General features: G+C 45.2%; 1 protein-coding gene and 1 long non-coding RNA gene across 5 annotated transcripts; one reads left to right on the top strand and one right to left on the bottom strand.

The window, feature by feature from the left end:
- Positions 1-18,020, bottom strand: LOC123354077 (syntaxin-2-like). 4 transcript variants are annotated; one of them, XR_006574615.1, is made up of 8 exons: positions 17,916-18,020; positions 16,545-16,884; positions 14,550-14,624; positions 13,516-13,589; positions 13,187-13,295; positions 7,743-7,880; positions 2,406-2,665; positions 1-859 (listed from the first exon to the last, which is right to left on the bottom strand). XR_006574615.1 is itself a non-coding variant. In XM_044995725.1 (7 exons), exons 1-6 carry the CDS (start codon positions 14,653-14,655, stop codon positions 2,603-2,605), a joined length of 564 nt encoding a protein of 187 aa, XP_044851660.1. In that variant the 5' UTR covers positions 14,656-15,460; the 3' UTR covers positions 1-859; positions 2,406-2,602. The 4 variants fall into 4 exon arrangements, 1 of the variants encoding a protein (XP_044851660.1); XM_044995725.1 differs by lacking the exons at positions 16,545-16,884; positions 17,916-18,020 and adding an exon at positions 7,988-8,061 and having other exon boundaries at positions 14,550-15,460; XR_006574617.1 differs by lacking the exons at positions 16,545-16,884; positions 17,916-18,020 and adding an exon at positions 16,288-16,517.
- LOC123354078 lies at positions 5,489-10,675 on the top strand. The gene is made up of 3 exons (XR_006574618.1): positions 5,489-6,431; positions 7,073-7,229; positions 9,078-10,675. It is a non-coding gene; the product is annotated as an uncharacterized LOC123354078 (long non-coding RNA).
- Positions 18,021-19,144: the final 1,124 nt, after the last annotated feature.

Genomic DNA, 19,144 nt, shown 5'->3' with positions numbered 1-19,144 from the left:
GCCCTCTGAGCCAATGCAGTGGCTCAAAGGGGACATACAAGGAAGTAACGATCTGGGCCATCCAATTTCAACATTGTGAATATTTCTTTCACATCTGTCCTGCACACATGTATTTCTAAATATTAAACACTGTTTCTGTGTGAGTTCCCAGATTTTTCTTAACTAATTTAAATGATTCCTATTAAAGTAATCAATTTTATGAAGAGACTGGTATCTTCCTTACAGGGTTGATTTACACTATGGCCCCAATCCTGAAATCTTTTGAGTAGTAATTCCTTTTAAAGCCTAAATTCTGCCCTCAGTTACAACCATGGTATTCCCATTGCATTCAATGGAAGTTTAACATGTGTATCTGAGTGCCGAATGAGGCCTTATACTCAGTCTCCAATCTGTGCTTTCTGCTCAGCTGCACTCTGTGCAGGACGTGACAGGAAAGGAGAAAAGTATCTGTACACCACCTTTATATTCTCCCGATCCCCTGGGCTGCCATAAAGTAGAGCAGCCTTAAGGCAGCTCAGCTTACACTGGCTTGTAATAGTCACCAGATAGGAAGGATAGGGGCCAGATACTGCACATCAATAGGAGTAGCCACCTGACTTGATATGAGAAGATAGGCAGCATTGAAATTCATGTTGTTTACTTTCCTTAGCACTTCAAAATGTCTTTTGGAAATGCTCTTTAAGGAAGCACCACCAAAGAAACCAGGCAGCTTTTAGAAGCAAATGTAATCATGGTATTAGCATTGCCATTGTCTACTGTCACAAAATGTAGTGGTGTGATATCACTTCAGACATTTACAGTCATCTCTACTGCTTGGTCCACTTCCTCATGTCTCAGTTTGTTGGTATAATTCACCATCCTACATGCAAGGAAAGTGCAGGACATACATGTTAATATGCAGTGTTGTCATAGCCGAGTTGGTCCCAGGAGATTAGAAAGATAAGGTGTGTAAGGAATTTTTTTTTATTTGACTAACTTTCAAGTTGCTTCCAACTTCCCACTTCCAAGTTGGTCCAATAAAAGCGATGATCTCACCCACCTTGTCTCTTTAATAAATGTTAATAGACAGCTACTCAGAGTTGTGGCTTGTGAGCTCAGAGGGCTGTATTCTCTGGCCCACCAAGTTCATTTTGCACCATGTAACTAGCACTCAGTGAACTTAAACCAGCTGCAGCTTGATGTTAGAGAATTCCTCCTGTCTAAGGGAATCACCGCAGGTATATGGCTGGTGATGGCAGTATAGCTGCCTCCCATGCCAGTGTAGCTCCTGGAGCACTGTTGTAATCTACATTGTTTTATATGTAAATTGCAGCTAGTTACACCCATGTTCAAACAAACTGTCTCTCTCTTTGGAGTAATCGCTCACTCTCATTATTGTAGTGCTGTGTTGTAAATCAGCCGTTCTCAACTGCGGGCCCACGGCCCACTGGACCCCAATCCCCCTGCTCTGCGGGGCAAGTCTTGAGCCCCCCCACATCCTGTGGCGCTCCTGAGCCCCCCCACTCCCAGCCCCATAGGGCAGAATCCTGCCCGTAGCTGAAGCCCAGAGGGCCCCCCCCCCCCACATCTGAATCCTGGAGGGCCCTCCCTCCCTGGGTCATGGAGTTTCTATAGCATGTTGGGGGCGGGAGGCTTCAAAAGAAAAAGATTGAGACCCCTCATTGTAAACACTCTAAAACGTCCATCTGGGCACCACAAAATAGTTATTAGTCCTTCTGTGATGTGCAGCAGCCAATCAACATCTTGCCCCAGTGAGGTTAGATTTGGGATTTAAATTAATAGCTTCTCTGATGAAATATGGCATTTCATGATCACGTCAGTAGACATTGTCCAGTGCATGCCACCCCCAACACAAGACCAGCCCTCAGAGATTTATTACTACTGTGACTCACTTTCCTTTTTCTTCACAAAGCCACATACTGCAGCTCTCTCTCTGGGCTCAGGCTGTGCTCTGACACAACAAAATGCCAACTGCAGCCAGGGCAAGTTTTGAGGATACCAAGGGGTGCATGGAATGCAGGACAGACCCTTCAATCCTCATTCAGGTAAATTCCTCCTGACTTTTATTCTGCTTAACTAAGGGCTGCAGACATTAGTTCATAGCACTGGGCCCCTCTGCCCTTACACTGAACAGTTCTCCTGGAAGTTGTAAACAAGTTCCAGTCAGAACCAGTTTTCCTAAGGGGTTTCCCAAGCAGGGGCTGTCTTTTCTAAGGGGTTTCCCAAGCCCCAAGCAGGGGCTGTCTTTTTTAAGGGGTTTCCTGGGCAAGCGTATAAAAGGTGCCCTGGACACAGCCTCAGGGCTGTCCATCTGAGTGGCAGCCAGAGATGGTCATGCATCACAGGTCTTACTTGCAGCCTGATCTGTAAAGAGAAAAGAGAGAAGGAGAAGAAACACCACTTACCTTTGTCACCATCCAGCACGGTTCTCCTGTGCATTCAGACAGCGTGTACTGAGCAGAAAGAACACTCAGTGCAGGAGACAAAGGGACTGAGTTAAACTGCAGATGTCAAGTTCACATACTTCCATTTTCAGTGACTAATCTCTTAAACCAGTGGGGATGGCCAGGGTACAAAAGTATTTCTGTAGATCAGCATGTGATTATTTGTATTCCAGTACTGCCTCATAGTCCCAGTCACAGCCAGATTCCCATTGTGCTAGGACCTGTACAAACACAGAACAAGATGGTCCTTAACTGCGATTAATTAACACATATTAACAGCACAACAAACAGACAAGAGAATAATAAAGCAAGCAAAAAAGCCCCCTTTGACCAGGTACCAGCATATAACTAATATAAGGCTACATATTTAAGGAACTTTCTCCCTGATTCAGGGTCTGATGTAACTAAGCCCCTGTTCCATACCATTGTGTAAACTGGGGACTTGTATAATTGCACAAGATGGAAAGTATACAGCAGCACACAGTTGAGGCCTACTTAATTTATAGTACATTAACAGGAGGCCACTCTGCAAGAAACTAAGGGCTTGGTCAGCACAGAGAGTTTGCCTGTCTCTGTGCTGGTGTTATGCACCCCTCAGTGTCTACACCAGGCTCCATAAAATCGGGCCTTTCAAAAATGCAGCATCGTGTAGGAGCACAGGTAATTGTAGTAATGCTTGTCCATTGCAGCTGTTAACATCAGGGCAAGGCATCCACATATAGGTCCACTACGGATGGACCAGTGATAGGAAGAGTGTTTGTGCATGTGACAAGTAACACCACGAACTATGTAATGCCACAGAACAAATTAAGATCAACAACAGAACAACATTATGTGTGGCAAAGCCATGACAAATACTGTGCAGGCATCAAGCGGTTCATAAGTTAGCACATCATCACCCAAACACTGCCTCAGCTTGACTTAGATCTTGGGCAATAGCAGACCCTCAAAAAGAGGCCACAGCTTTACACCCATGGTCACTGTGGTGTTAATTGGCTGCATTTTACAAGAGCTGCATCATAGGTTGACCCTGAGTGTGTTTACAGGGGGCCAGGTTTTCACCACACAGGCACAGACACACAGAGTGCTCTGCAGCAGTGTTAGCTGAGCTACAGCAATGAGCAGTGAGATCCTAGAGCCAACCCTGAACTTTATTATTCCACACAAATGAGAAATGTCTAAAAACCATGGAGCTTTCCTTTTGGGCCCTATAATAGGGATCCACTCACCTTTTGAGAGCCTCTTCATGGTCCATCTATTTATGGCTTGTTACAACAATCTGTAACCCACTAACACTCTCCTCCCCCTCTCCTCCAATCATAGGGGAAAAGCAGCTGCTGGGGAAGTGGAGGCGGGGGGGTTAACAAGTCACTTCACCTTGAATGGTCCCTTCCTATCAGTGGTTAGCACATATTCTAAACAATTTGTTCCACCTTGTGTTTAACTGTGATGCTCTGAGTACCTTTCCCAGCCCTGAAATGAGCTCTTCATGGTTCCAAAGCTTGTGTCTCTCACCAACTGGCTTTGATCCAATAAAAGATATGGCCTCCCCTACCCTGTCTCTCTCATATCCTGGGACAGGCACTGCTACACCAACACTGCAAACATCTCATGAGTTGTCAGCATTGTGGTCAGGAAAAGTCTCTTGCAAACATGTCTATATCCTGCTCCAACCCTCTGTGCCAGGCCCCCGCCTGTCAATAGCAAGCTTAACTGTTGTGCAGGTAATAAAACCTCTCTGGGTTGTTACCGAGGGCCTGAGCATGTACCGTACAGGTGTTGGCAACGCTCCCAAATCCCAAGAGAGAACCTTTTCCAACAGACCAGCTAGCACCCCTGGCATTGTGATTCCTCTGCATGCCCATGCCCCTTATAACTCAGGAGGGCAGCAGGATCAGGTCTAGCATAGTGGGCACCCATAAGAATGGCCATACTGGGTCAGACCAATGGTCCGTCTAGTCCAGTATCTGGTCTTCTGACAGTGGCCAGCACCAGCTGCTTCAGAGGGAGTGCACAGATCAGGTCAACTTCCAAGTGGTCCACTCCCAGCTTCTAGCAGTTAAGAGGATTAGGACACCCAGAGCATGGAGTTGCATCTTCCTTCTAAAGCACAGCTCAGGAGAACTCTGGAACAGGATCTGTTCCAAGTAAGCAGGCTGGGGAGAGAGCAGGGCCAATGGTCTCCTGTTCATGTGATCTGAGAGTGTAGAGTGGTGGTGTGTTCAAACCTGTCCAGAAGCCTTTCATTGTGCACTCACACTAGGCTTTTCCTCCTCAGATGCAGATGAGCCTGCTGCCACTTCTCCTTTTGTTCTTGGCTTCAAGGCAAATCGCACCTTAAGCACAAGTCAAAAGTAAGAGCTAACTCTCCTCTTCTAGCAGCCACTCTGCACCCCTTTGGGAAAAGAGGGCCACAGATCAGGCCGGGTCCCCCACTGGTGTGAATGTCCCAGCTCTACTATCAGAGGGGTAGCCGTGCTAGTGTCAAGAGCTATGGCACTGGTAACTTATTGCAAGTCTCATGATCCTTGGTGGCTTTTTTTGTAAAGCCCCAGCAGCTGGGAAGCTAAGAATGATTTCAAACACGTGTCTAGATGTGCCCTCCCCTGGTTGAGAGGAAAGGTTGAAAACATGGACTGTGTAAGCCTATGTGCTCTGTAACCAGCAGGCAAAACTAAACCAACTCCTAAGATGTCATGGGGTTTTGGGGCCTGACTCTTAGGCTGGTTTGTGTTTAAGACTTGGGGCTGGCCTCACCATCTGGCCAGCTGGGCTCTTGCCCCTCCAACAGTTCTGTGCACTCCTGCAATAGTCACTCTTGGATGCTGCTGTTCTAGTTGGGCGGCCAGAAATCTAACGGAACTTCCCTAGACACACCCCTGCAGTGCCCAGGGCTGTAATGGGCCTGCTTCTGCTCACATTACACCTGTACAGCCTGACTAAGGGCTGCAGATTGCATTGGTACGCAGCCACATGGTAGCTTTGGGGGACAAACAGCTGAACACCAGAGATGCGGCGGGGGGGCGGGGTGTCTTACTGGAAGTGAAACGTTCCCTAAGGGAACGCAGGCTCAGTTCCAAGGCAAGACTGGATATGCAGGAGCAGTCAGCTGTTGGCTGCTTCACTCTGAAATCCTTGTTTGTGAGTGTAACATGTCTCACTCCTTCTCCTGTTTAACACATGGCTGGTACCCCATGGCAGCAGGAAATGCCAACTTAACCCAGTTAATGCAAATGTGCTTTCTAAGCAGGGTCTGAGTGGTGGTAGCACCTGGGGACCTCAAATGGGGAGCAGGACCCCGCTGTGCTAGGGGGTGGGCAAACAAGCCAGACTGTTCATGCCCCAGAGAGCTCGTGGTCCAGCCACTGTGGGCACATTCTGCACAAACCCTCCTGGCCAGGAGTAAAATCCATGCAGGTGCCTGAACAGCTGCTGTTTGCCAAGGTGGGAGGGGGCCATCGTTCACCTGGGCTGAAGGTCCAAGCTCACGTGTGAGCTGCCCTGGGAAGGCCCATGGCAGCTTACAACCAAGGCATTGCCCCTGCCCTGGGGACAAGACTTACATGTTACCAGGGGTGTTGTGGGGAACAATCCAGTGCTCGCTGGCATGGAACAGCATAGAATCCCTAAGGCCCATCAAGCACATGACAGTGGCAGATCCCAGGGGATGCCATGGGGGTCCTATTTAGAGCTGCTTTCAGAGCTGGGTAACCTGGACTAAGGTGGGGACATGCTGACAAGTCTCATCTAGCTGCATGTGGGGTGGGGCTTATGGAGGCAGGTCCTGAGATGCAGGCATGTCCTATGGATATCGGGCAGCCTGACATGGGCCATGCTGGCTGCTCACCCTGGTGTATGTGTACTAACTCCTCTCCATTTTCATCTCATTGATCAGTGTTGGTGAGACAGGCCGGGATAGAAACCAGCCAATGCAGGCCATGAGCACCACAGCAGCGTGGACTCCGAAGGGTCTCTCCTGGAGAAATGGTACGGGGTGGGGGCACTAAACTGTTCTGTCTGGGAGGTGGGGAAGGGTGGTGACCAGCTTCCGAAACATCAAGTTATCACAAGAGCCCAGCTGCACTGGGTCAGCCCTGGGTCTTACTGTACTCGTGTCTTGTACTCATCTCTAGGACATTTGCTGTCTGGTCTCTGAAGGGAAGAAACCCCTTTATTTCTAGTTACTAAGGTACTTGCTCAAGGCACATTGCTTTCATGAGCAGAACATGTCCTGTAGCTGGGAGCCAACAATCCCATGGAATGAGGAAGCAAAGGAGGGTGGAGGATGCCAGCAAAGCTGCTCCCTGCCCAAAGTGAATGTTACTGAACTAGTGTCACTTCCTCAAAGCTCGGTGTCCTAGAGGACTTTCCTCCACGACTAGAAACAGGCTGATGTTGCTTTTGAGTCAGAAGCTCTCGGGGGACGGGGGAGGGGGGCTATATAGCGCACACCAAATTGTATAAGTAACATGTGACCCTAAGGCCTGGTCTGTGTACAGATCTTGTACTGGGGCAGTTAGGTCAGTGAGGGGTGTGACTTGTTAGCACTGTAGTCCCCAGTACCACCCCTAGCGTGGATGCAGTTCTGCATCTTTATACCAGTAGAGTTTATTCCGCTTCTCCTATAGGAATCGCTATCCCAGGACTAGCACTCCTATACCAGCATAACTGCCTCAACACGAGGGTGCATCATTTTAACTGTATTGGTGGCTCAACCCTTCGATGCCTTGGCTTCTGACTCTGGAAACATGGTCTTCAGCTTCTGTCACCTTGGCATAACTCAGGGTATGTCCAGACTACCCGCTGGATCTGCAGGTAGCGATCAATTTATCGGGGATTGATATATCGTGTCTCGTCTAGACGCGATATATCGATTTCCCCGAACGTGCTCCCGTCGACTCCGGAACTCCACCAGGGCAAGAGGTGGAAGCGGAGTCGACGAGAGAGCTGCAGCTGTTGATCCTGTGCCGTGAGGACGGGAGGGAAGTCGAAATAAGATACGTCGACTTCAGCTACGCTATTCCCGTAGCTGAAGGTCGACGTGGAGCTCAGACTACATGATGCCTTCTGGCCTTTTAAAAAAAAAATCTTTGATGTGTAATCTTCAATAGTTTGCCTTTACTTGTACAGGGTTATGATTATAGTGTTTAAACAAAAAATGGTATCTAAAAATGTTGCAGTTATCAAGATTGCTAGATATTTGAGTATATGTCAATGTCCTGTATTGTTTTCACAGGAAAACTACAAAACATGCAAAGCACTTCATTACTAAGACAATATTTGAATTGGTTCAGTTACCTGAGTCTCAACAAACATAGCCATGTCCGTAAACATGTCATGTAGCGCCCGCATATTGGATTCCAGTTTCATAATATCTTTGTGTCGTGACTCAATTTCATTCAGAGCTTGTCTAGTAATTTGGGAGTCCGATATAATCTTTGAAGGAGGAAAATAGGAAATAACTAATAAGTATGTGATTGACGTATTCCTGAATAGAAGAAATAGAATATGTGATAGCCATAAAGTGGGCTGTGAATACATACATCACAAGTGAAAATAGAAGGATTACCACTTTTTAACATTTCTTCCAGTTCTTCATCAGTGGTGTTTTTCCCAGCTAGGAAGAAAGCATATGTAATAGTCTGGTGTTGGGGACCGTGCCCTCTCAGGGGCCGTCGGGAGCCAGGCCGCCTCACTACACGGCCCCAAATCAGTCCTCGGGCTCTGAAGGTGTCGGGGTTCTGCCCCTCAGGCAGGCACTAAACCAAAGGCACACGGTCACTGCAATGCCTCAGCCCTCAGTCAGGGCTGGGCAGCAAGCCAGTTCTAAGCTCCGGTTCTTGCAGCCGGAGCTGAGCAAACACAAAGTCAAGAAGCCCTAACCCTAGCTCAGGGCGGGGCAGCACACCAGAGTCCAGGGGCTCAGATCCTTTCTGCAGGCTGAGCACCAATAAAGTCAATACGCTAAGCCCCGGCCCTCAATCAGGGCGGGTCAGTGACACAGCAGTCCTGAGCTCAGCTCCTCTCAGCAGGAGCTGAACCCCCAGGGCCACTTGTAAGCCCAGGCCCGCAGTCAGGGCGGGGCACCAAACACTTAGTGCTAGGTTTAGGGCTCCGGTCCTTACCTTAGGAGCTGAGCAGTAATAACAAAGTCAGGAAGCCCAGGCCCTTAGTCAGGGCGGGGCAACACACAAGAGTCCAGGGGGGGCTCAGGTCCTTGCAGCAGGAGCTGAGCACTAACAAAGTCAGGAAGCCCAGGCCCTTAGTCAGGGCGGGGCAGCAACACAGCAGTTCTAGGCTCAGGTCCTTACAGCAGGGGCTGAGCAGCAATGATAGTTCAGGGCTCAGGTCCTTGTATCAGGAGCTGAGCTACGATAATAGTTCAGGGCTCAGGTCCTTGTCCCAGGAGCTGAGCAACAATAGTCAGTAAGCCCCAGCCCTAGGTCAGGGTGGGGCAACAAACAATAGGGTGCCCCAAATCTTAAACCCAAGGGCTTCATTTAAGTCTTTAGTGCACACAAGACTTAACTTTAGTCAGAAACAATAATTTAAACAACTTTAAATAAAAGTAGCCATAATTCGTGATATTGCCAAACTGCCAAAAAAATTAATCAAGTGCCATTACCTTGGCAGGAGAAGCCAATGGAAAGCAGCAACTCAGTTACAAAAGGACTCTGTTACTACAACGACAAAAGGAGCAGCAACAAAGAGTTTTAATTCTCCACTGCCTCATGAGATCTTCCCTCTTTCCCTTAATATGGTAGAGAGCTTATCAGATTTGCTGTCCTAGATTCACTTTAGATCTCTTTGGTTTTACTGCTTTCCACATAGCTCCTCCCACTGAACAGTTGGGTTGCAGACCTTCCACTCAGATGTATTAACTTGTGTTTATTTATATTGCTTCCTGCATATATTTCTAATTCTACATACAAGTCTCTGTTTTGTTCCTCTAGACCCACTGCTCTTTGCAACACCTCCTAATCAGTGTTGGCATCATAACAAGGAGGACCCCAAGCTAATGGAAGGAGATTGGCAAGGAAAAACACCCCCAAAAACAAAGGCCTGAGTTTCCCTCTTTAGCAGTACCACTGCCAGAAGAGGTTTGGGGTAGGATTTCTAGTAGTAAATTGTTTCCTCACTCTCTGGTTTCACTGGTGCAAGGAAGACTGGGTTGAGAAGTTCATCTTTTCTTTCCCCCACTGAATACCATTCCTGAGAGGGATACAGGACCATCCTGTGAAATGCAGAACTTGCACGGGACACAGGACCCCCAGAAGACCTTGCTTAGCTAGTGCTCAAGCAAGGCCTAGTTTTAATTTGGCATCATTTGAGTATATTTATCTCTTCTGGTTATACAAGTACAAAGTTTCCCAGAGATCTTAAATGTTAAAAGTTAACATACAAATAAAAGCCAGGGAGAAACGTAAGGGATATTTATTTAGTTTAAAGACCATCAATTGTTTTCATTTCTATTACTACACCAGTCATATTACATTTTGGCCACAAATGATTGTCATTTGTTGGCTGGTTCATCCTTGAATTATTTCTTCATTCATCACTAATAAACAAATATTTTACTTAAAAGAATACAAGTATGAAACACTGAGTGGAGAGCAACAAGTTACAATGAAGTAATGCATTGGTGGCAGCCTGTTAAACTCACAAGAAAAAGATTTAAATGATTTAGGATACTGCAGCAAAACCAAATGACAATCATTCTCAATTTCTGTATAGTATCTGGAGATGTTTTACAGGTTCAGTGCAGGATGAGGTAGTCATTTATGATCATTCAGTGGCAGAGGCAGGTTGAAGTGTAATAAATGCTCTTAGTGGTAATAAGAACAGATCATGAACGAGAGTGAAATTCAAGTTCTAAATAGCACTTAACAGACAAAAGAGACTCTTGGTTTTTAGATCTATATATTACCAGATTGAATGTAACAGGAATTTCACATAGCACAAAGATCTAATCCTGGATACAGAAATTTACAGACTGGTTTGTCAAACTTTGGTGGTTTGCTAATAGCTGGCCAGTCATATGGTGCTGGCTTCTTCCGCCTTACTCCAGAGTCCAAACAAGTTGTGGTGCATCAAAACTTCCTGACCCCATTACTGGATTTGGCTTTAGTCACAAAAGGACCTCCACAAAATCCTGCCCAAGCTATGCTTCAAGGCTTGGCTTCTCCTCTCCTAAGCTCCTCTCTGCAAGGACTGTTCAGCTACACCATACATGTGCTCCAGAAAGCCAGTGACTTAATTTCCTGCTAAATGGTGGCGTGGTCAGGCAAATACAGCCAGACTGCTACCAATGCATTAAATAATTTCCTAATATTACTTTTTCATATAAGCAATTGCCATAGGGAATGTAACAATCAAAAATTAGAGAGGTGATGGTCTATAAAATCATGAATGGATGGGCAGGAAGTCCACAAGAACCTCTGTATTAAGATGTTGTCCAAAAATATCAGAGTGTGTGTTAATTCCTGCTCAAAAAGTTTATTCAGTAATTTCTTTGAAGAATAAGTTCTTGATTTTTGTTATAACTTGACATGATTCTGGTTAAGAATGCAGAGAAAAAAGCAGCTAGAAACATATTTCACAACTTTCTAATGTGGAAAACTTTGCTCCTCCATTAACTTAGGTGAAGGTAACAGAAAGAAGTGATCCCCCACAAGTTTAATCATTCTGTATAAAGCACTTACAGCAACCGATATTGTAGCCAGGCAATGATAAACAAAGTTGAACAAACCAGAACAAAACAAAACCTCAGATGTGATTTACACTTCCCATGAACCTGTCATTTCAATTTATAAGTTTGGATACAACACAGTGAAGATTGTTTTATCCAATTCATGCTCTTTTAGATCAAATATACAATGACTTGGGCAGCATCCCTACCAACATAGCCACACTCTGTGTGGGTGAATCATTTAATGCTGGGATTTTTAAAGAAGCTTAAGGGGATGTCCACAACCCACTGACTTTCAGTAATCTGATTCCCTTAGGCTTCTTTGAAAATCCCTGCCTTAGATTATAAGAGATGTACCTAACTAGTGAGGAAGGGAAAGTTAGTAGTGAAATGGTGTTACCAAAATAGTGATATTTCACTTCCTCCAGAGATATTCATGGATGGTTTTATGAATTACATTAATTGTTAAATAGTGGAAAAAGTTCAAGAGAAGACAAACCAAGTTTTAGCCCCTTCCACCCCCCACCCCCCCAAACAGGATATCCAGTATCTTCTGTTTTACACAAATGACCACCTTCTTTCAGTGGGGAGTGTCTGGCTTGCTGGGGGAGAGGGAATAGTGCTTTATGGGCCAGGGAGGGAAGGGGAGCAAGGCTTAGAAGCTACTGCAAAAGGGGGAGTGAGTCAGCTTTGCAAAACGGACACACTCAGGGACTAGAAAGGCTGGGGAATTCAAAAGGGGCAAGCCTGGCAGAGGAAGCCTCTTTTCCCCAGACCAGGCGGAGCACAACTCACCCTTCCTCCCACTGAGGTGGCAAAATACCAGGTTCGGAAGGACCTCCTGTGGGCATCACACTAGCCACTTCTTTCTAGGGGGGCTGGGAAGGAATTTTTCCCTCACCACCAGATTGGCCTAGGTGGAGTGGGGGTTTTCCCCACCTTCCCCACAGCAGGTTCAGGAAGGGCTTTGTTATGGTGAAGAAGGAAGGGTGTTAGGCTATTATGTCACAACTCATCATGTAAGTGGGGGTGGATGTCCAGGGCTAGTACTACAGGGGGAAGGTATACAGTGACTGGATAAATGGCTTGGTAAAGGACTTAAAAGGGAGGTGTTGGTTAAAGGAATGGAATTGGGGGAGGGGGGGAGAAATCGAGGCGCCTATGACTGGTATGGCAAGGAGCCAACCCCACTTTCTTATAGGCCACCTTAATCCTCATTTGAGAGTGGGGGGAATAGTAAAGTCCCAGGATTGGGTTGGCTGGTGGACCTGGATGGAAAAAAAAGCAGGGCTGGCACAAGCCCGCCAGGTAGCTATTGAATGACCATGAAGTTTCCTGCACGTACACTTATCTGCCCGGTTGTTCCCTACATCTAATAATAAAGTTGTGGCCTGATTAAAACCATACCAAGTGTCTCCTGTCCTTCTTTCGGTATAGCTGTACAATACAGGCTACAATTCTAAGAAGCAGGAGAGGCATAAGAACATTCAACAGCACAGGTCAACAATCTTTCTGGGTGATAATCTGGCAATACTATAGTGAGTGAAATTCTGGCTCATTGAAGTCAATGGGATTTTTTGCCACTGATTTGACTATGTTCAGAAACCATGACGGTAACTTTAGTAAAAGAATGATGATGTCTAGAAGTATCTACTGAGAACAAAATCAATGTTTAAACTAACCTTAATCTGCAGAATGATCAGTTCTTCCATATCGGAAGCTATTAGACAGTTACACATAATATAAATAGCTGGTTAAATTGTAACATAAAACAAACAAGTGAAGCTTATTTGTGTTCATCATCTAAAGAGTTAAGTTCCAAAGGAACAGTTACAGAGAAGTATGCAGGACTACACTGCCATTTTATTGAAAAAAACCTTGTCTCGTGGTACTAAGTAAAAACTGGAATAGAGGAAAATAAAACTAGAAGACTGGGGGTATTATTTCAATTCTGTATAAACCAAAGCAACAAAAAGATGTAAAAAAAAAAAACAAAGACCATTAAAAAAGTTAATTCAGCCACCTATATCAGAAGAAAATTCAGGTCACTTACTTATTTCTAACTGTCGCTGTATCCGTCCTTTGCTGCGTTCTCGAAACTGAGTCTGGATCTTATTGTATTCTGTCATGACCTCCACAAGCTTCCAGGACAATACCGAGTGCTAGTTTTGAGGAGTAAAAGTATATAGTACATTATTTTACAACAAAATGCACTTGCCCTTCCCCTTCCCTTCCCCCCCCTCCCAAAGTATAAAATAGTATGTAGGCTCCAGCAAAGTCCAACCCTTTCCTTTCCCCACCCCACAATATTGTGTGTCTTCTGGAGCTTAGTTGATTTTGTTAAAATCAACAGATTTCCCCATGCGTACTTGATGATCATACCTGTGTTTTTTGTATCCTGACTTCAACTGATGTTCGATTAGCATTCCCATCTTGATCAAAACTTTGTTCAATAGCTAGGAAGAATATAAGAATTCATGTTGTAAGGGGTTAAGAATGCAACATATAGTAAAAGTTTTAACATAAACATTTTATAAATCACAATTAGTATTGTTTTTCTGTTTCCTACCCACAAAAAGGTAGTTTCTCTTTAAAAAGAGTTTCACCACATAATAAAAACTAAACCTATTAATGATCTATTCTTAACCTTGCATTCTATAACTCTTTACACAGTCAAATTAAAAACAAAATTTTTAAAAGTATCTGTTTGTTGATGGGTATTATGTCATCTTTTGTGCTTGGAAGGAGCCTAACAAATTGGGGTTGCTACTACAATCTGAATAATAAATGTTGTTTGCTGGACAGAGGGATTTTATTAAATATTACCCTTAAACCTAGAAATCTACCATTGAAGAAAAGAATGACCTGAATGTAATCTAGTGGCACTAGAAAAAAACCAACGTAGTTATGTTTGAGTTGACATATGCTGAACAATTAAGACTCCTAAATACTTAATTAGCTGCCTAAATAAGGGGCCTGATTTTCAAAAGTACTCAGGAGTAGATATATGAATTTTGGGCCATATTCTCAGCTGGGGTAATTTAGCATAGCTCCACATCAGTTTGTACCATCTGAACACATCGCCACTTAGTTTAAAATTGTTGATTAAATACATTAAACACTGGGCAAATATGTTTAATTTACAATTCTTTCCTTGCATCTGATAAAAGGGCATGTCTTGATCATTTCTGATACAATAAGTGAAACTAATTTTAACATTTTGAGTTCCAAGATTTTCTGTAATATATATTATATTTTCTTAAAGTTTGGAACATCCCACTATGATACTATGAAAACCAAATTTGTATATGCATATATTGACCCCATTACATTGAAGGGCAAATTCCAAAGTTCTTGAGATACATATAAAAGGCTCTATATAATATTTAAATCATGGGAGGGGAGGTTGTACTTACCCTTTAACTTAGTGTGAGTGTTTTTAGCAATTTTCTTTATTTCTTTGTTCAGGTCCTCGAGTTCTTCCTTTGTTCCTTTTTTTTTTTTTAAAGGAATGTGAAACATAGTTTTTAGAATAATTAGTGATTGAGTGTAAGCCGTACTGACAAGTAAGTATACCTTTTGGAAGGTATCCAAACTATCTTCTCTAGAACCTTACAACCTAAAATTGACTACAAGCATTAAAGGATGAAAACCAAACAGGTGGAGGATTGCTGGAGGGAGTGGACAGCCTGAATCTTTAAGTTACCTGTCTTACTTGTACTGGATTATATTAAATTTTATTCTATACTTAGGGTATTTGTGATGTATTTTAAGTTATGTTGAGAGCACCCAAAATGTATTAATAAATGCCCTTTTTCAGCATTTATATGTATCTCAATAAGATGATTAACTCTCCAGTTACCTGAGTAAAATAAAAAGTTAGTGAGAAAGTATGGTGCATGAATTCACTAAAAATTGTATCATTTTAAAAGACCATGAAACCAGGCCAGCTGCCTAGTACTGTGCATAAAGCAATGGGCAGGGAGACAAGAGATCTGGGTTCTATGCCTGACTTTGCCACTCTGCTACATGAACATGGGCAATTCACTCCCCCATCACCCTGTGGCTTTGTTTTCCTAGCTGTAAAATAGGGAACGATACTTGTTTTCCTTTAATAAAGTTCTTTGAGATCCTCAAGTAATAAGCTCTATAAGAGAGACGATTATATAATTTATGTGGAGTTCATCACTATTGTATCTCAGCTTCCTTCCACTGCTCATATCAATTTAATCATGTTTACTTAATGCTGACATTCACTCCTATTGATCATTCTGTTACATATGCAAGAGGATAGTAGACTAATTTGTGTGCCTGTAATAGAGGAAAACTGCAAAGATTAAAGCTTCATAGCCCGTTAAAGAAAAACAATATTGGAGAAGTCACATTTGTCCAGAAGCGTTTGGATCCTCAGCATCAAAACCAGAAAGAGGACTCTGACTTGATCATATTTCTAGAGAAACACCATCTGACACTATAGATCAGTTGTCCCCAAACAGCAAGGTGGACCCCAAGAAACATTCAAAGGGCACGGGGGTTGGGAGGAGAAAGAGGGCGAGCCATCCCCCATGAGGGCAGGGAGGGAACTCCACCCAGCTCCGCTCCGCCCCCACACCTGCCCCCACCCTCGGCCCACTTACCCCTGTTCACATCCTGCCCCCAGGAGCTGTGGCCCTGCTCTCAGCACCCAGGTCGGGGCATGGACAGAGGTAAGGAGTGTAACCCTGAAAAGTTTGGGGACCACTTTAGATTTAAATGTAAGATGATTTTAGTTTCTATTAAGAGCTATTACTTTGGCCCACGGCACAGGAAATCTGAAACAGAAGGCATCATGATCTTTGTATTACGTATTAAGAGAAGATTTTACATAAAGTCAATCAAACAAAAGCTTAAAGTATAGATGGCTCTGTGCCATATTTCTTCCTGAATGCTGGTACAATTATACGAGGAAAAGTTATTGAATTTACAAAAACAATTATTTGTCAGAAAATGTTTGAGCTGTGATGTTTGATTGCTGATATGATCACGTTGTGGATAGGGATGAGTGAATAGTGGATTTTTTGGCTCAGGGTACTAGCGTAGCCCCCCCCCACCCCAAAAACAATCCATCTTCTACAGCTGCAATATTACTGGAACAAAATTAAAGCAGTCCCTTACCCAAGACTGCTTTCCTTGGCAGCTGCCCCCTCTCAGGCGGACGGGCTCAGGCTCTTGGCAGACTCAGGCAGACGTCCGTTTTGCTCGGCTCAAGCTTTTCTTCACCACCAGCACCAGTCAGAGAGCTAATTTTCCCCCACGGAGATCTTGACCTCAATCCCTGTGACACTCAGGGGCCCGCAGTGCCTGTATCGTCACTCAGCCCTGGACATGACTGGCTCTCATAGTACAACGCAAGGGAACAGGGGGTCTCTTACCAGTCCTGCACGGCGTTGAAGGAATCCTGGTAGGCGATGTCGTACATCAACAGAAAGCCCATTGCTGCTCGGTTCCTGCCCAGCCGCCGGGTCCGGCCCCCGACCTCGGCCGGGCGGCGCGGTTCCTGCCCAGCGGCGCAGTTCCTGCCCAGCCACCAGGTCCGGCCCCGACCAGGCACGGTTCCTGCCCGGCGGCGCGGTTCCTGCCCAGCTGCCGGGTCCGGCCCCGACCTCGGCCGGGCACGGTTCCTGCCAGGCGGCGCGGTTCCTGCCACCAGGCGCTCAAAGACCTACTCTACGTTGATGTTGACCTTGGCGCTGGCTTTGAAGAATTCAAACCCTGCGGCGAGGGGAGGGAAGGAAACAGGAGAAAGGAGGGAAAGAGAAAGAACAGGAGGAGAAAAATCATGTGTTGGTGACTGAATGTACACACAACGCACAGTCAAACTGTGGAACTCCTTGCCAGAGGATGTTGTGAAGGCCAACGCTATAACGGAGTTCAAAAAAGAACCAGAGAAGTTCATGGAGGACAGGTCCATCGATGGCTATTAGCCAGGATGGGCAGGGATGGTGTCCCTAGCCTCTATTTGCCAGAAGCTGGGAATGGGCAACAGGGGATGAATCACTTGATGATCACCAGTTCTGTTCATTCCCTCTGGGGCACCTGGCATCAGAAGACAGGATGGGCTAGATGGACCCTTGGTCTGACCCAATATGGCCACTCTTACGGTGGATCCAGGAAAAGGATTTGAACCCTTAGCTTTTGGCATGAAACTCCCAGTCCCTTAACACCTGAGCAAACAGAGCAATAACCTAATCCCCCTCTATAACTACCTACAGGTCTCTGGCCTGTGTGATGCAAGATGTCAGACTAGCTGATCACAATGGTCCCTTCTGGCCTTGGCATCTAGGACTAGAGAGGCCAGCAGCAGTAGGACTCAGGCCTAAATTAGGTGCCTACCCACTGCTGATTTTCATGGGAATTTGGTTCTGCCAAATTGTTGCAGTTGGAGGGAAGAAAACCCAAACCAAAAAACAAACACCCGCCCCCTCAAAAAAAAAGAACCCAAAAGAATTTTTAAAAAATAACACATTTAAGTTTTTTTCCTCTCAAAATTTCCTTCAATTGTGTTCTTTAAAATTAAACAAAAGAAGTTAAAAATGTTCCAGTTCAAAACTTCTGCCTCAAGTCGAAACAAAATAGTTTTCAACTTGCTGAACGTTTTGAAAAACGTTGACACCCCCCCCACACACACACACCCCCCCCACCACCACGAAAGCTCATTCCTGGGGTTTTTGGAATTGTCAACAAACGGAAAAATCTGTTCCAGGTTCTCCAGCCGCTGCGGGGCTGGAGTGGAGGGCACCTACCTAGCTCATCTGCCAGCCGCTTGCCATCCTCCGTGGCCACCACTCGGTCGTCTTCCAAGTCACACTGGGCGTTATCCCACGAGTAGGTCTCGATCTGGGTCGCCCTATGGAGCGGGGGTGGGAATTGAACTCGGGCCTTGCTTACAAGCCGTGCCCACCCAGTTGTCAATCACCTTCACCCCACCCCACTCTGACTCCTCCCTCCCTTATAAAAGAGCACGGTTACAAATCCAATGTGTCTTTTATCGCTGGGGACCCCGCACCACCCCGTCTTAAAGCAACATGAGCCCCACACCAGCCAGGAATTTGCACAACATATAGGCTCTTCCATGGGAAGGACTGAACGCATCCTTCCCCCCCAACTCACATTGTTTACTATCCTTTTGAGGTCAGGACTCCTGGGTTCTATCCCCAGCTCTGGGAAGGCTTTGGGGTCTAGTGGTTCGAGCTGTGGGGCTAGGAGTGAGGAGTCCAAGGTTCTATCTATGCTCAGGCTTAACATAAGAACATAAGAAAGGCCGTACCGGGTCAGACCAAAGGTCCATCTAGCCCAGTATCTGTCTACCGACAGTGGCCAATGCCAGGTGCCCCTGAGGGAGTGAACCTAACAGGCAATGATCAAGTGATCTCTCTCCTGCCATCCATCTCCATCCTCTGACGAACAGAGGCTAGGGACACCAATCTTACCCATCCTGGCTAATAGCCATTTATGGACTTAGCCACCATGAATTTATCCAGTCCCCTTTTAAACATTGTTATAGTCCTAGCCTTCACAACCTCCTCAGGTAAGGAGTTCCACAAGTTGACTGTGCGCTGCGTGAAGAAGAACTTCCTTTTATTTGTTTTAAACCTGCTGCCTATTAATTTCATTTGGTGACCCCTAGTTCTTGTATTATGGGAATAAGTAAATAACTTTTCCTTATCCACTTTCTCAACATCACTCATGATTTTATATACCTCTATCATGTCCCCCCTTAGTCTCCTCTTTTCCAAACTGAAGAGTCCTAGCCTCTTTAATCTTTCCTCATATGGGACCCTCTCTAAACCCCTAATCATTTTAGTTGCTCTTTTCTGAACCTTTTCTAGTGCTAGAATATCTTTTTTGAGGTGAGGAGACCACATCTGTACACAGTATTCGAGATGTGGGCGTACCATGGATTTATATAAGGGCAATAATATATTCTCAGTCTTATTTTCTATCCCCTTTTTAATGATTCCTAACATCCTGT

The sequence above is a fragment of the Mauremys mutica genome, chromosome 20, assembly GCF_020497125.1.
Source record: "Mauremys mutica isolate MM-2020 ecotype Southern chromosome 20, ASM2049712v1, whole genome shotgun sequence".
Classification (NCBI taxonomy): domain Eukaryota; kingdom Metazoa; phylum Chordata; order Testudines; family Geoemydidae; genus Mauremys; species Mauremys mutica.
This window is presented reverse-complemented; position numbering and strand designations above follow the sequence as displayed.